Raw genomic sequence first — 15072 nt, 5'->3', positions numbered from 1 at the left:
AGAATTCAATCAATAAAATGGGCATCGTATGAATTTTATTTCTAACACGCTAAAAGTTACAGTTGCATGCATCACTCGCATGCATCAGTCTATCTTGGGATACTGCAGAATAATATTAGCTTGGCCATCACAGAGTTAAAAGTGATTTGTCTGGCAATGGAATACCTGGCACCTAGGAAATAAAGGGACTGAATGATCAACTCTTATTAGAAGGCAAGGGTTTGTAAAAGGAAACCCTAGGAGGGTTTTGATGAATCAGTTTTGAAATTAAGACATTGTGGACATTTAAGCACCCCAGAAATATTTAGGTGACTGACATATCTTGGTATTGCGATTTTAGTATCACAACTGAGTTAGTATTATAAACAAGCCAAAGATGAAATCATTAAGGATTTTTAAAAGTTCCTTATTGTTTCGAAGCTCAGAATGTGTGTCATTTCTTTTGTGGAAAATCCAGTGATAACACGTTGCTTCTCAAAGGTATTGGGACACTGTTCAGGGTTATAATTTATGGTAAGAGAAATGAATCGCAGTTGCTCAGTGCATCATGCTTTTCTGACTGTTGACTTTGGCTATTAATCGTCATCACTGCCGGTTTACTGCAGTGGCTGTTATTGGCCAGCTGCTTGGCCCCAGTCCATTGCACATATATAAAAGCCCTGTCACTGCTGAGAGCTGCATCAGAACCCTAAAGCAAAAGAAGCTGTGCTCAAGAACTGACACTAGACAGCAAAGACTGAACGATAGCAACATGTGCAAAGGACTAGCTGCACTGCCTGCTACTTGCCTAAGAAGGTATGTCTTTAACGATGCAGTTTTCAGATCTTTTTTTGTGCTTCTATTTCCAGCAATGTTCACTTGATGTTTTGTTTCATGAAATATAGCTTGAATTAATGTGCTGTGTGTGTTTTTTATGGACTTTAAATGACTAGGCAGGCAGATTTTAAAAGAAAAAGAAATGGGGAACTTTAAAATTTTAAAAAGAAGGGATTGCAGTTCAAAAAGGCTTTGGTCATCACAATGTGTATGTGACAGCTACTATTGTGTGAATCCCTTCAAGCTCTGCTAATGTTAGAGAAGTGTTGTTTATTTTTTGGAACACCTTTTTATTAGGCTCTTGTCTACTGCAATATTGTTTAATTTCCTGAATTTCTTACCAGTTCTTTGAATGCTTAAATATAATGGATGAAAATGGTCAATTAAAAAAATTATTCCTGCACTGACTTAGTTTTAGGGTTTCATAAAGGTTTGGCATTAGCAATAACAGAAGCTCCAAAATATGGCAATTAAAAAAAAAAATCTGTGTTCTTTCCCAGAATAGCTTTTATTCCCCAATTGTCGTCATCCCTACAGTAGCCTCTGTATGCGTCAGGTAAAGTCTTTATAACATGCTTTAAAATAAACAGAGCTGGAAACATTGAGCCTTACATTGTAGCTAAAAGTACTGTTTCAATGAAATATAGCATATACAGTATGTCCATTGGAAAACTTTATCACATTTACTTACTCAAGGTACTCCAGTGAATTTATGTAGCAGTTCAATGTTTGTAGTCAGAACTGTAAGATGTTTGTAGTCTTTGTAAATTAGGCATCCTTTTCTTAATCACATTTATGTTGATTCTGAACAGTGCAAAGGACATGAAACATCGTCTGGGCTTCTTGTTGCCAAAGACAGAGACATTGAGTGATCACAGTTCAACATCCATCAAGAAGGACAAAACGGGTGCCACGCACAGGTATTTGTCTCCCTGAAACCAGCTCAGACAATACGCAGTTTGCAATGTTGCTTATCATGAGATGCACAGATGCAATAAGAAAATAAAACTAATCTGTCCTTTTTTTCATTTCTTACTTCAAACACTAGGTGTGTTGTGAATCCCTTCTCTCAAATGAGCAAGCCTTTTCAATCCTGCCTTATTCATGTTTATCACCTCTTTTGATCTCCCTTAGCCAGCTTTTAACCATAGCCACAAATCCACCCTGTAGCCCCAGTTGAGACCAATGACTCTCAAATCCCTGAAGAGTAAAATTGATTTTACTTATGATACCGAAAACTAGCAAGTCAAAATCAAATAAACAATGCAATGGACAGGGTGGAGTGGAGTTTGACTTTACACTCACCTACACTCCCTCCTCCAAAATCAGTTGCCTAGTTCACTGGATGACAGCACATCTCTTACATATAAGGTAATGTTTTCTTACATGTTAATTGGTATATTATTACTTTAAGTGTGTTTCCCCCTTAAAAAGCTCATCATGCAGATAAGGCAGGAACCCTGATATTATCACATGACCAGAGACTTTGGTCACTCTCCATCATAGCACCCTTGACAAAGGATGCATCTAGAGATTACTCTGTCCTATCTGCAATAAGTTGGTCATAAATAAACCTACCAGAGAGCTTCGAGTAAACAGAATACATGTACTGGATTTGTTTCAGAGATAGCACAATCTGACCTGCTAAGAAGTGAGGAATACACCTTAACTCATTTATAACAAGGCTGCTCAATCAAAACCCTTTAATATCACAATTATTTCCAAAAATAATACTCTACTGATCCTGTCGTTACTGGCTACCTTCTCATTTACCTGTCTATTAACATTTTTGAACCAACACCACGAATCTTTCTATAAGTGAAAAGATGTCTTATTTACCATCTTCCGTGATGTGGAGATGCTGGCGTTGGACGGGGATGGACAAAGTCAGGTCACCTGATGAAGGAACAGCACTCTGAAAGCTTCTAATTCCAAATAAACCTGTTGGACTATAACCTGGTGTCATGTGACTTCTGACTTTGTCCATCTTCTGTCACGTTGGTACAAAGTGAAAATAAGAATTCACTGGTACTTCACCTAACCAGACATTTGATGCCTGAGGCCAAGTAATAAATATCTTGCTGTCTCCAAAACCAAAACAGAAAGAGGGGATTAGGGGGTAACTACTGAGAGAGCAGTATTCTTCCAATTGTTGATTAATGTCCTTCTTCGCTGTTCTAAGTGTCAATGCTGGCCCAGTGATAAAGTGTTGAGCTAGTTCCTGGCCCTAACATAAGAGAGGTCTAATCTTAACTCTGCATTAACCTTTTTAACTACTGGGATCTGATGGCTATTAACTCAACAAACCTTTCAAAGTGATTTGCATATTGAATTTTGTTGCAAATTGACAAGTTCTTGCTAGAATATCTGCTGAAAGAAAAATGTCACTGCCATTTCCTATGTGCTAAAGACTGTATCCATTTCTGGTCATCAAGGAAGGTGGAGGGAACTGGAGTAAGATCTTCAGTCTAGCTCATCCTGAACTTGTATCCACCAAGGATGGGATACAGAAGCAAATTTAGCTTTCACCGTGGGTCTACATCACCTTCCAGCCAACTGTGTGTGGATAAATTAGTGGAAAGGGAGGAGGATGGGAAGCAGTGTGCATGTGTCACAGTTTACTCCCAGTCTCTGAACTTTCTCACAATCTTTCACTGTATGCCCCCTCCCCACCACCAACTCTCTCCCAAAAGCCCCTATACCCTGTACGTTTTTCCTCTCTCTCAAAACCATCTCCACCCTCTCGCTCCCCTCCTTGCCCACATACACACATTCTCCTCCTCTGACTCTCACCCACTCCCCAGTCCTCATCAACAGCAGTTATAGGAGAGAGATGGCCCATGTTTTGAGGAACAGCAATGCATAGGCCTATCACTTGTATTGTGAACGCTGGTCTGCAGGCCACGTGAAGACACATGACGGGAGAGATTTGCACGCCCCCCCCCCCCAACCCCAGGACATATGTTGGGCAAGTCAACAATTTAAACTGTGGGTTCAGGTTTATTTTGTACAACCACCTCATCAGCACTAGCCAGTTGAATATAGTTATGGTCAATACTGTGAAAAGATTTTCTTTATTTTTTTTTAAAAAGAAGAAACATTTCGTCCCTAATAGATATATTTTCTTTTTATTGGAACAGGGTCAATTATAAAGAAGTCAAAGAATGGAGTGAATCGTTTCTGAAACTAATATCCCATAAACGTAAGTAGTTATTGAAAAAATAATCATACTTCAAAAAACAATCATTTGGTTATCAATAATCAGTGTTAGAGAATTAGCTTCAAAACAAAGCCAAATCCTAGCAACTGGAAGCACTTCGATGGCTAGAAAGCCATTAGGTTCTGATTATCAGCAAAGTCTAAATAACCTGTGATTAATCCAGTCATTAACTTCTGTGATGGTTAATACTGAAAGCTTTTGAAAAGTCAATGACCTTTGCTAGAAGCCATAATTTATTCTCTAAAGCTGCATACGAGTAATTATTCAAAATTCTAAAATGGCGTATATTAAAAATGAGTTACCATTTTTGAGAACAGCAATTTAAAAGTTATCTTGTTTAAAAACAATTCAAAATGTTTGTAATTGGTAGTTATAAAAGTCATCCAGTTTCCTCACATGATTGTCACAGCTAGAGCTTAAAATTAATTGTTCTCTTTTTATGAAGCTTCTAACTGCTGCTATACTTCACTGGCACCTTTTGGGGCTATTGACTTATTCCACTGAGATTGTTGAATAGCTCACTGGAATGATTGATGTATTTGAGAGGGATTGTTGAGGTATTCCACTGAGTTATTGGGGTACCTCATCAATGATCTCTCGAGGGCTGTTGAGATATTTTGTAGAATGTGGATCCAAGTGGTTGCTTAGAAACCCAACTTGCATTTGAAAACACAACAATGTGAACAGATGTACATAATTGTATTTCCCTTGTATAATTCTGTTTACTTAGACAAGAAGCTATATTAATCTGCAAGCACATACTTATAATAAGGGGGTCAACTTATATCACAACAGAGGACAAGTCCAAAAATAGCCTTGAGAAAAAAAATTTCAGCTTCTCAACATTGAAATTCTGTGCCCATTCATACTGTCAGTAAATCTGTCCCTGGTTCTTGCCCCCAAGTTAACAAATTAATTCAAGACAGAAAAGAACTCTGATGGGAAATACATATTTAAAAGCTCCTACTAATATACATGTTTAAAAGCATCCTGTCTTCAAGAACCATGATCCTCCACATCCTTCCAAAATGGAAAGGGATGAACTATAAGGGGGGAGGCTGACACACTGGTAGGGAAGGTGGCAGGAGGGATACCAGGCAATTGCCAGCTGTCATTCCATTTTGCCAGTGGTGCTCAATTGAGCCACCTACAGACCCAGTTAAAGGCCACTTCTTGCCCCTAATCATTTTGCCCACATCAGGGGCAACTACCATCAGATCAGGTAAACCCTGGCAACCTCAGTCTCACAGGTTTGGTTGTCAGTGATGGAAATTCCCTGTCCAACAGAAGAAGCCCCCTGGTGCAAGTGGCCACCTTGGTCCTAACATGCCAAATGTGCACCATGACACAACTGCTTGCCTTCCCCAAAGAAATCAATAATTCTTTGCAGGTGCCTCAGTGGGAAGGTGCCCTGTCCTTGGATGATGCAGTCCCAGCAATGACCACTGGTAGTGGTGGTGCTAATGAGGTTACTGATGGCCTCTGGCGGAGGCCCTTTTTTTAGATTAAATTACCTACAGTGTGGAAACAGGCCCTTCAGCCCAACACGTCCTCACCGACCGTCCGAAGAGTAACCCATCCGACCCCTGTCCCTCTGACTAATGCACCTCATACTATGGGGCAATTTACCATGGCTATTTCACCTAACCTGCACATCTTTGGACTGTGGGAGGAAACCGGAGGAAACCCACACAGACATTGGGAGAATGTGCAAACTCCACCCAGGCAGTCGCCCAAGACTGGAATCGAACCTGGGTCCCTGGTGCTGTGAGGCAGCAGTGCTAATCATGGAGCCACCGTGCCACCTCAAATCACTCTCAGCTGGCAGACTATTGCCCCCTAGATCCTCTCTCCAGCTGTTACAGTGGGTTCAGCTCCTACTTTCTGACCTGGTAGCCATCCTTCCAGATCCTTTGCAAAAGCTCATTCTATTAATGAGGTCACCTTCCCCAGCCTCTGAAGTCAGGCCAACAACTATCAGGCTATAATTGGTTATGGCCTATCCCTGGACGGTCCCTCACCTTGGCCTCAAGCTAGCCATCAGCTTGAAACCAGGCACCTGCATTTTGCCAGCAGTCACCCGACTGTGGTAATACTTGCTTCTAATGTCTAACTGGGAGACACTGAAACCAAGTGTTTTAACTTATCTGGGCTATGACTAAGTCCACAGTGATTCAACCTAGAGCCTTCCAGTGCTACTTAAATTTTCTCCCACATGTTGCATCTACCCAATGGACCCAGGGTGAGTTTTAAAGGGACGTTGACTTCAAATAGGACATTCCTCATTGCCCAGACCAAAATACAAAGTTTTCAGTATTTTTCCTAAAGGCAATGCCCCTTTTAAGAATAGACTGTAGACTATTTTTGCTCAGGTTGAATGAAAAGGGCAAAATCTGGGTTGCTTTTAGTTTTGCTACATCCTTCTAGACTGTCCCATGATGTGATGTTAGTTCAGCTGATAGCATGTTACAGCTGTCACTTTGAGCAGAGCAATGTCAAGGCTTCCCCCTTCCCTCACAGACTGCAAGAGATGGGATAAAATGTTTAATCTGGCTGACTAAGTTCCTCAGTTCAATCACCAGGGAGTCCCACACAGCCCTGGTCCAACAAAGGACCTTCCCATGCTCCAGACTTGATGTACGTGTTAGTAGTCAGCTCTGGAGGCCTAGAGACAGGGCGTTTGTTTATGTTGTCAGCTGTCCTGATGTTAAGAGCCATGTGGCAGATGTTACTTCACATCTGGTTAACTGGTCCCCTGGGACGTTACAGTCAGTCACTGAGCAGTCTGCTTTGATTCCCAACAATCTATTCAGAGACACAGTCACTGTGAGGGTCACTTACTGTCCATTCCTTCTCAGGCAGTATCTATGATCTGAGGCCATGTTTAGTTTTGCATCCCATCATTTGTTGAGACATTAATTTTGAGCTGTGCACTTGAGTACCAATGAGCGTTGGATTTCTCTTTCTTTGTAGCACTCCATTCAAAACATGCTCAAACAAAAATACGAATGAAAAGCCATGTTTGAGAGGCTTGCTTTTTAAGAGAGCTGAATTTTAATTTAAAATCACCACTTATTTTCCTTTTCTGTTCTGAATCATTCTTGTAAGCTTAAACTGTCACAAGGTTTTGCAGGCAGTAAATAGACAAATTCAATGACATTTATATTTGCTAGGAAAACAATAGCATAAGTGTGAAAAATGGGAAATCATTTAATGGTTTGATCCTTTCCACCCATAGGCAGGCGACAAAACTAACAATATGCAATGGACTGTCAATGAGAATCTGCCATTCCAGTTTCTCAACTGCGTGTCACTAACTGATTTTGAACAAACAAGTTCAAAGCTGACATGTTGGTTTCTGCAATAGTATAAATTGAGCAATGGCAATTATGTTTTCTCTCCAGATCCTAGGAGATAGAAATTACTATTGCAGATGATATCAATGTATCACAGTTCCCCCTCAGCTTAAGTATAAAATAATTGAGTGAACATTTATGTTAAAATACAGAAGTATATGATTAATGCAAGTGCATTGAGCATTTGTACAAAAACACTGCCACTTAATTTCTATCTTCCATTTATCCACTAATTGATGGTAAATTGTCTGTTCATCTCTGCTAAAGTGCAAATCTTTCTATTTCTTTTTATCCTTAGATGGCCTAGTCACATTTACTGAATTCCTCCAGTCTGAATACAGTGAGGAAAACATTATGTTCTGGCTGGCATGTGAGGAATACAGAAAGTGTAAATCTCCTGCAAAACTGGCATCTAAGGCGAAGAAGATTTTCAATGAATACATCGCAGTCGAGGCTCCCAAAGAAGTAAGTTTGCAATCACGGAGGAATAGTTTGTGATGGGGACATGTTGGTGAGTGAGGGTCTCAAGGAAGGTGGACCAAAGGCCATGATCAGTGGAGATCAGATATAGATCAGTAATGAGCTATGGTTGGAAAAAGACATATTTTGTATTAGCTTTCTGTCTTGCATTATGAGGACAATTCGTAAGAAAGGCTAATGAAAAGGGGAACAACAACTTACACCATATAAGAAAAGTGTTGGTTGATTGGCAAGTGGACTACCGCTACCAATTTTAAAGTTTTGTAACTACGAAGTGTCTTTCTTTAGCAATATTCAAGTTCTGTGCCTCCAGATCATTTTATATTAGTTATGAATGAATTGAATGTCAGGGCTGACTGAAGGGGTTGCATATCTACCCTTGATTTGAATATTTACTCGTTCCTAGAAATCATAAGACTGATGATGGAGGCTCAATTCTCTCTCTGCCTCATCTCTGATACTGCTGAGAACCAACAATGCCCCTCCACCCACCCACCCCCCCCCCCCCCCCCCCCCCTCCAGTGTGTATATGGAGAAGGACATTAAAAGAAGTTACTTTTTACAGCAACTTGCATCCTCGGGAGCTTCACAACCAATTATTACTGTGGGTGTGTTGTAACGTGGGGAAAATTCAAAAGCCATTTGTGGACAGCAAGGCCCCACTAACAGGAAATATGATAAATAGCCTGACACCTTGTGTTAGTGACATTGATTGAGAAAGTTCACCAAACCAAACTTCATCAAATTGTGCCATGAAATCTTCTACATTCACCTGGAAAGAGGAAGCTTCAGTTTAACTTTTCATCCCAAAGCTATCACTTTCAACAACAAAACATTCCTTCAAAATTAAAGTGTAAACCTAGATTATAAACTTAAATGTTTTAATGCAAGATTAAAAAAAGCATTTTCTCATCTAATATTTTGGTGAGAACTGATGGCATGGTTCTGTCTAAATGTTAAGTATTCCCTGATTGGATACTGTATACCCATTTAAAAGGGAACCACTTCTAATCTGCCTCCACAACGTGCCTTAAGCTTCAAGAAAGCAATTTCCAAATTACCAGCATTTGTTCCCATCTCTCATGCCTGACATTTTAATAGTCTCTGACTAAAGTTTCCATCTTAGTGCCAACTATGTTGTGCAAGTATGCCAAGGAAACACTGAATTGAGGTGGCACCAAACAGAGTATTGTAAGGCTAACCACCTTAAATGAGAGAGATCTTGTGACTTTCACAAAATGTGCCAATTTTACCCGATGGTCTAGATTGCTTTCTAATTCAAGTTCTGGAGGTGACACTGAGGGTGAATTGTGCTACCCAGAGTCCCAGTCTACCCTGAAATTGACAGTCAATTATTAAAAAAATTGCTGTAGCTATATCTAAGGATGATTATCTAGCCATGGTCATTAGGATTTGGAGCTCATTTTGTCTATTTTCTTAGTAGAAAGGTGAGGACTGCACATGCTGGAGATCAGAGTCTAGTGTGGTGCTGGAAAGGCACAGCAGGTCAGGCAGCATCCAAGGAGCAGGAGAATCGATGTTTCGAGCATGTTGATTCCTGATGAAGGCTTTATGCCTGAAACATCGATTCTTCTGCTCCTTGGATGCTGCCTAACCTGCTGTGCTTTTCCAGCACCACACTCTCACCTATTTTCTTTACTGTTTGACAATGACACATCGAAGTTATTTTGATTGTGGCAACATGCAATGACAATAAATTGCAACAACAGACCTTGTCAGTGAAAGTAGCCCTCTTTGCTTCTCAGTTTTGAATGAAGAAGTAGAACTTGTTCCATAACTTTGACAGCCTTTTTGCTCCTGGTTTTGCAGGTGAACTTGGAGTCCCACATCAGAGACAAGACCAGAAAGAATATCCTTGAGCCAACGTCTTCTAGCTTTGATGAAGCACAGAACAAAATCCAAACCTTGATGCAGAAGGACTCTTACCCCAGGTTTCTCAAGTCCAAGATCTACTTGGATTTACTCAACCAAACTCAAGCAAGAAGTTAACCAAAGAACCAAGCACAGACACCTTTGACATCTGACCCACATCGCTCACACTCCTGGTTTACTATGATTGCCAACACAAGGTGGTTGACTGTGATTTTAATTTCAAAATCTTTGTTAGGTCATATTTAAAAGAAAGGTACAAATTCTTGTTGAGAGTTACTGCAGCTAAATTTGACTAACACAGCACTTTAAATCCTGGAGAATGAAGACATCTCTTCGTACCATTTTAACAAAGGACAAGAGTAGAATATTTCATAGTTTTTCCAGTCATATTTTTCTTTCATGGTGCTACTTTTTTTCTTGAGTCCATCAAAATTTTCTGCTCTCTAATTAGGAAGAGCAATGTTGTTGATATCAGGGTATGCAAACAAGTTTGCGTTCTCAATGAATTAACTTCAACAGACCTTTTATATGACCTTTAATGTCAAGTCAGTTTCTGTGTTAGATTTTGTTTAGTGTGCCTGTATTGTATGCTGTTAAAATACCAAGAGTGAGGTGCCCCACCCACTTCATTCTGCTTTCTTTCATGTTCTATGCATGGTCATAGATATGTGGTAGCTCAGGAAGCTGAATCATTCCTTTTCACCCACTGTCAGACAGATTAAAGAAAAAGGAGAAAGTGAGGACTGCAGATGATGGGGTGTCAGAGGCAAAGTGTGGCACTGAAAAAGCGCAGCAGGTCAAGCAGCATCTGAAGAGCAGGGAAGTTGGCATTTCTGGCATAAGCCCTTCATCAGGAATGGCTTATGCCCAAAACATCAACTCACCTACTCCTCAGATGCTGCCTGACATACTGTGCTTTTCCAATGACACGATTTTCGATATTGAAGAGGGCATAGGTTTTGGATGAGAAGGGAAAAATTTATAAGGGACAACATTTTCATGCAGAGAATGGTGCATGTATGGAATGAATTGCCAGAGGAAGTGGTGGAGGCTGGTACAATTACAACATTTTAAAAGGCATCTGGATGGGTATATGAATAGGAAGGGTTTAGAGGAATATGGGCCAAGTGTTGGCAAATGGGGCTAGATTAGATTGATATCTGGCCAGCATAGACGAGTTGTACCAAAGGGTCTGTTTCCATGCTGTACATCTCTATGACTCTAAATAGTAAAGTACACAGCACTGTTACATTCCAAACAGTACCACATTGAAAGACTGAGGGCATATGGAAACACCATCACCTCTAAATTCCTCTCCACACCTTGCAGTATGCCAGTCTGGACATATATCATCAATCAGTCATAGTTCCTGGGTTAAAGCCCTTGATCCTCCTGACCTACCTACATTCTGACAGTGTCTTCAATGAGTGAACTGCAACAGTTTTAGAAGGCTCTGCAACAACTTCTCAAGTTGCAGACATCTAAATGATTGCCAGATATATTCATCACTAAAATATTGAATGACGCACACATGACAGCATCACAACATTGCTGATTATTTTTCAGCCAAAACATTGATAAAATTATTTTCAAAGTGCAACATGACACAACCTGTCCAGAAATCACCCTATACTTACACGCAAACTACTTGAAAAGTAATTTCATTTATAGAAAGATATTTATACCGCAGTGTAAGAATCATCACCTCACCAGAAATATGTTACTACACAAAGTAGTACTGGTGAAATTGATCTGTGGAAGCAACAGTCTTGTTTGTTCTATATGTTTGTCCAGAGTGTACTTTCGATACTGAAGTTAACTGTGGAATTTGAGAATAATTTATTGTATTCAGGATTAATGTGAAAGTTTAATTATTTTTATATGCATTATATTCAGTATTGTTCAATCTCAAGTATATCTGAGTTAGTCTGAAAGGCTGCAGTGTGATGTACTTTTGCAAACTAAACAACATCTGAATTCTGAGTTTAAATGCAGAGTTGCTGTAAGAGTCATTGTTGCTCTTATATATTTATTATCTAAGTTATGGTGTATGGGAATTTGTTTTTATTTTACATAAATAAATTATGTTTCATATTAACCTACTTGTCGAAATCATTATTATTTTAACCCATTAATCAAGTGCCTGTCATAGTTTAACCTGAATTTTGACTCCAACCTAATTCCTGAAAGTGGTGACTTTCCTTAGGACAGATCTCCAGGCACTGGCCAGAGAAAGAGAGACTGAAGAAAGATGGAACACAGTACCTTCAGTTCCTGGGAAACCACTGGGGAAGGTAGCAGAAGGGGAGCGTAATTGGCTGGGTTGGCACTGAGGAGATCCCAGCTGCCTCCATAGGGTTTGGGAGGGAATGGCCCATTGTAACCTCCTCACCCACTGCCTTCAAAGTTGAGACCTTCAAATGGCCAATTAGTGACTGCTATTATCACTCCAGCTCCAGGCCAATTGGGAAAGAGAGATTCTACCTGACTATTGAACCAATGGGGAAGCTTGTGAGTTTGCAGCAGTGGGAGAAGCTCTTGACATTCAGCAATTTGTGCAGGACTAAGGAATAAGACTGGGTGTTGGGGGAGCTGACAGACACCCCACTTTGCTCACTTCCTTCCCCCTTCCCCCTTCTCCCAATAACCTGCAAACCAAGAAACCCTCTGCCTGCCCCAACAAGCTACGCTTAACTTCCCCAGCAGTGATCATCCATCCTGGAAATTTGAGGCAGCGGGCACAGTCTCTGAGGTGACACTTCTGGGTTTTGGATTATCTGGCTTCAATTGACTGCCACCTCCAGCATAGCAGGACTTCCTACACTGGAGTCCCAGTTTCAATCGAAAGCCTGACTGTCAATAGATCCAGGGGGTTTGCTAACCTTAGAAAGCTGCAGGTCTCCCTCTTGGCAACTCTCCTGATTTCATCTGAAAATGGGAAGACCCTGACACAAGAGAAGAACAACAACAAGAGAAAGGGGAATGTGAACAGTAAAGACAGAAAGAGATAGAGAGACAGAGAAAGAACTAGCAAGGAAGAGCAGACAAACATGAATGACTTCGCTTTTGTCGAGGAAATCTCTTGATAGTATGCTGATGAATTGGTTGACCTATTATAAGACAATTAAAGGGCATAAGTAACCTCAGGTGGGGTTGGTGCATTTATTACTCTCTCAATTATGCTGACATGGCTACCATCATTTTGGATAGGCTCTGAACAGTGTCCCAGTCAACCATCCATTTCCAGCAACAGTCACTTCTCATAAACATTTTCTGCATTACTCAGTTTTTAAATCTCTCTCCAGGCTTGTGGCAGACATCTGCTGGGGAATCTGCTCATCTGCTGGGGAAACTGAGTCCACATTTTACATCAGGTCCTCTACTGCTGCCTCTGGAGCAGTTGCAGAAGTTGCCAATTAGTGTGAGCAGAGGGCTAGAGATTCAGCTTCTGTCTCCCCAAACATTTTCTGCCACCTACAAGGCATGTCAGGGTCCACTTATCTGAATGAGTGCAGCTCCAACAGCATTGAAGAAGCTCAACCCACTTGATAGACACTTCACACGTGAGCATGACTCCTTTCGTGTCTGGTCACTAATAGCTGCTGTGTGTACCATCTCTTTGATGAACTGCAGCAACTCACTAAAGTGTCTTTAATAGTACCTACGCAATCCTGTCATCTACCACAGGATAAGGATGGTCATAAAATAGGTATAAGGATTCATTAGCAGAAGAAGCTGTGCTGCTTTCTTTGCTGGCATAGATTTTGATCAGTGTAATCAGAGTTCAACTTGAAGTGGATTCAATACAATGTGAATACATCTTCACCTTTGGGCCTGCATGCAAGATGACATCCAAGTCTCTTCAGACGATAAGAATGTGGATAGGAATTCATTGCCAAGCCAGAGAATCACGCACTAATTGAAACCATTTTTAAAAAATCCTTTCACATGAACCAATGAAATCTAAGTGAAATAAAAACGTACAAACAAGAGTAGGTCATTCAATTCATCTGGCACTTCTCCATCATTCAGATGGCTCATGACTAATCGTGCAGGTTAGGTGAATTGGCCATGCTAAATTGCCCATAGTGCTAGGTGCATTAGTCAGAGGGAAATGGGTCTGAGTGGGTTACTCTTCAGAGAGTCAGTGTGGACTGGTTGAGCTGAAAGGCCTGTTTTCGCACTGTAGGGAATCTACTCTGTCTCCATCAAAGACATTTTCCTGCACAATCTCCATATTCCTTGATGTCAACAATTTCCAGGATTTAATCAAATTCTGTCTTGAATATACTCAGCGTTTTAGCTTCTACAATGCTCCAGCATAGAGAATTCTAAAGATTCACCACACAAGTTAAGAAATTCATTTCTATCTCAGGCCTATCTCTTATTTTGAGAAATGTCACCCGGTTCCAGACTCACCAGCTAGGGGGAGCATCCTATTTACATTCCTGAGGGAATACAGGCCAGGTCAGATCAGTCCCTCCTCACAAGACGACCACACTCTTCCAGGAATCAGTCTGGTAGCTCCTTCTATGGTAAGTATATCCTTTCATAGCAAGGAGATCAAAACTACATCTAGTATACTGGTATTGCTTTTACTTCTGTACTGAAAGGCCAACATACCAATCACTTTCCTCACTGATTGCTGTATGTGTGTGCTAGCATTTTGTGAATTCTAATTTTGCTCTTTACTTCTCTACCTTCTGTCACCACTTTTGCTTCATTCCGATTTGAACTCCTTCTCAGATTCCTGTCCTCTTGCCAATCTATTTAAAAACGGTAGCAAATCCTCTTGCAAGCATGTTCATCCAAGGCCTCCTAAGATGCACTTATGCATCTTATACAGGTCTCAACTGTTCAGAACCAGCCCCAAAGTCTCAGAAATCTGATGCTTTCCCATCCTACACCAATTCTCCAGCCATGTGTTCAATGCTCAGTTCTCCAGTTTCTATGCACACCATCATATGGGACTGGAACTATCCTGAGACCACTGATTTTGCACTCTTTAAATCACCTTTCTGACACCAGGGAGTCAAGATGCCATCTTAGATTCATGTCCAATGCCACAGGAGTTCCTGTCTGTTCTCGAAATTAACAAATCCCTTACCATTATTGCTTTTCCCAATTTCTTGCTCCCCCGCTGTGCAGCTGAGCCATCGATGGTGCCATAGACTTGACTGCCAGCCTCTGTGAAACAATTGCCTCACCAGTTTTCAAAACAGGGAAACCAGCTCAGGAGTGAGATCATTTTAGGGGCCTCTTGATATATGTGTCAGCTTCTCCTGCTGCATTTTCTACAATTTAACA

At 40.7% G+C, this 15072-nt stretch overlaps 1 protein-coding gene across 1 annotated transcript; it reads left to right on the top strand.

Moving 5' to 3' along the window:
* The first annotated feature begins 693 nt into the window (after positions 1–693).
* Positions 694–11815, top strand: LOC140479664 (regulator of G-protein signaling 4-like). Its single transcript, XM_072573609.1, has 5 exons — positions 694–795; positions 1629–1736; positions 3957–4018; positions 7691–7857; positions 9703–11815. The coding sequence occupies exons 1-5, from the start codon at positions 752–754 to the stop codon at positions 9880–9882; spliced, it is 561 nt and encodes a 186-aa protein (XP_072429710.1). The 5' UTR covers positions 694–751; the 3' UTR covers positions 9883–11815.
* Positions 11816–15072: the final 3257 nt, after the last annotated feature.

This window comes from Chiloscyllium punctatum, chromosome 7 (genome assembly GCF_047496795.1).
Source record: "Chiloscyllium punctatum isolate Juve2018m chromosome 7, sChiPun1.3, whole genome shotgun sequence".
In the NCBI taxonomy this organism is placed as follows: domain Eukaryota; kingdom Metazoa; phylum Chordata; class Chondrichthyes; order Orectolobiformes; family Hemiscylliidae; genus Chiloscyllium; species Chiloscyllium punctatum.
This window is presented reverse-complemented; position numbering and strand designations above follow the sequence as displayed.

Excerpts from the sequence above, each read along its gene's own strand:
- LOC140479664 (XM_072573609.1), top strand. The coding sequence starts at position 752 with ATGTGCAAAGGACTAGCTGCACTGCCTGCTACTTGCCTAAGAAG. Across the intron at positions 4,019-7,690 it reads GAAACTAATATCCCATAAAC|ATGGCCTAGTCACATTTACT; the intron begins GTAAGTAGTTAT and ends TTTTATCCTTAG. Across the intron at positions 7,858-9,702 it reads CAGTCGAGGCTCCCAAAGAA|GTGAACTTGGAGTCCCACAT; the intron begins GTAAGTTTGCAA and ends CTGGTTTTGCAG.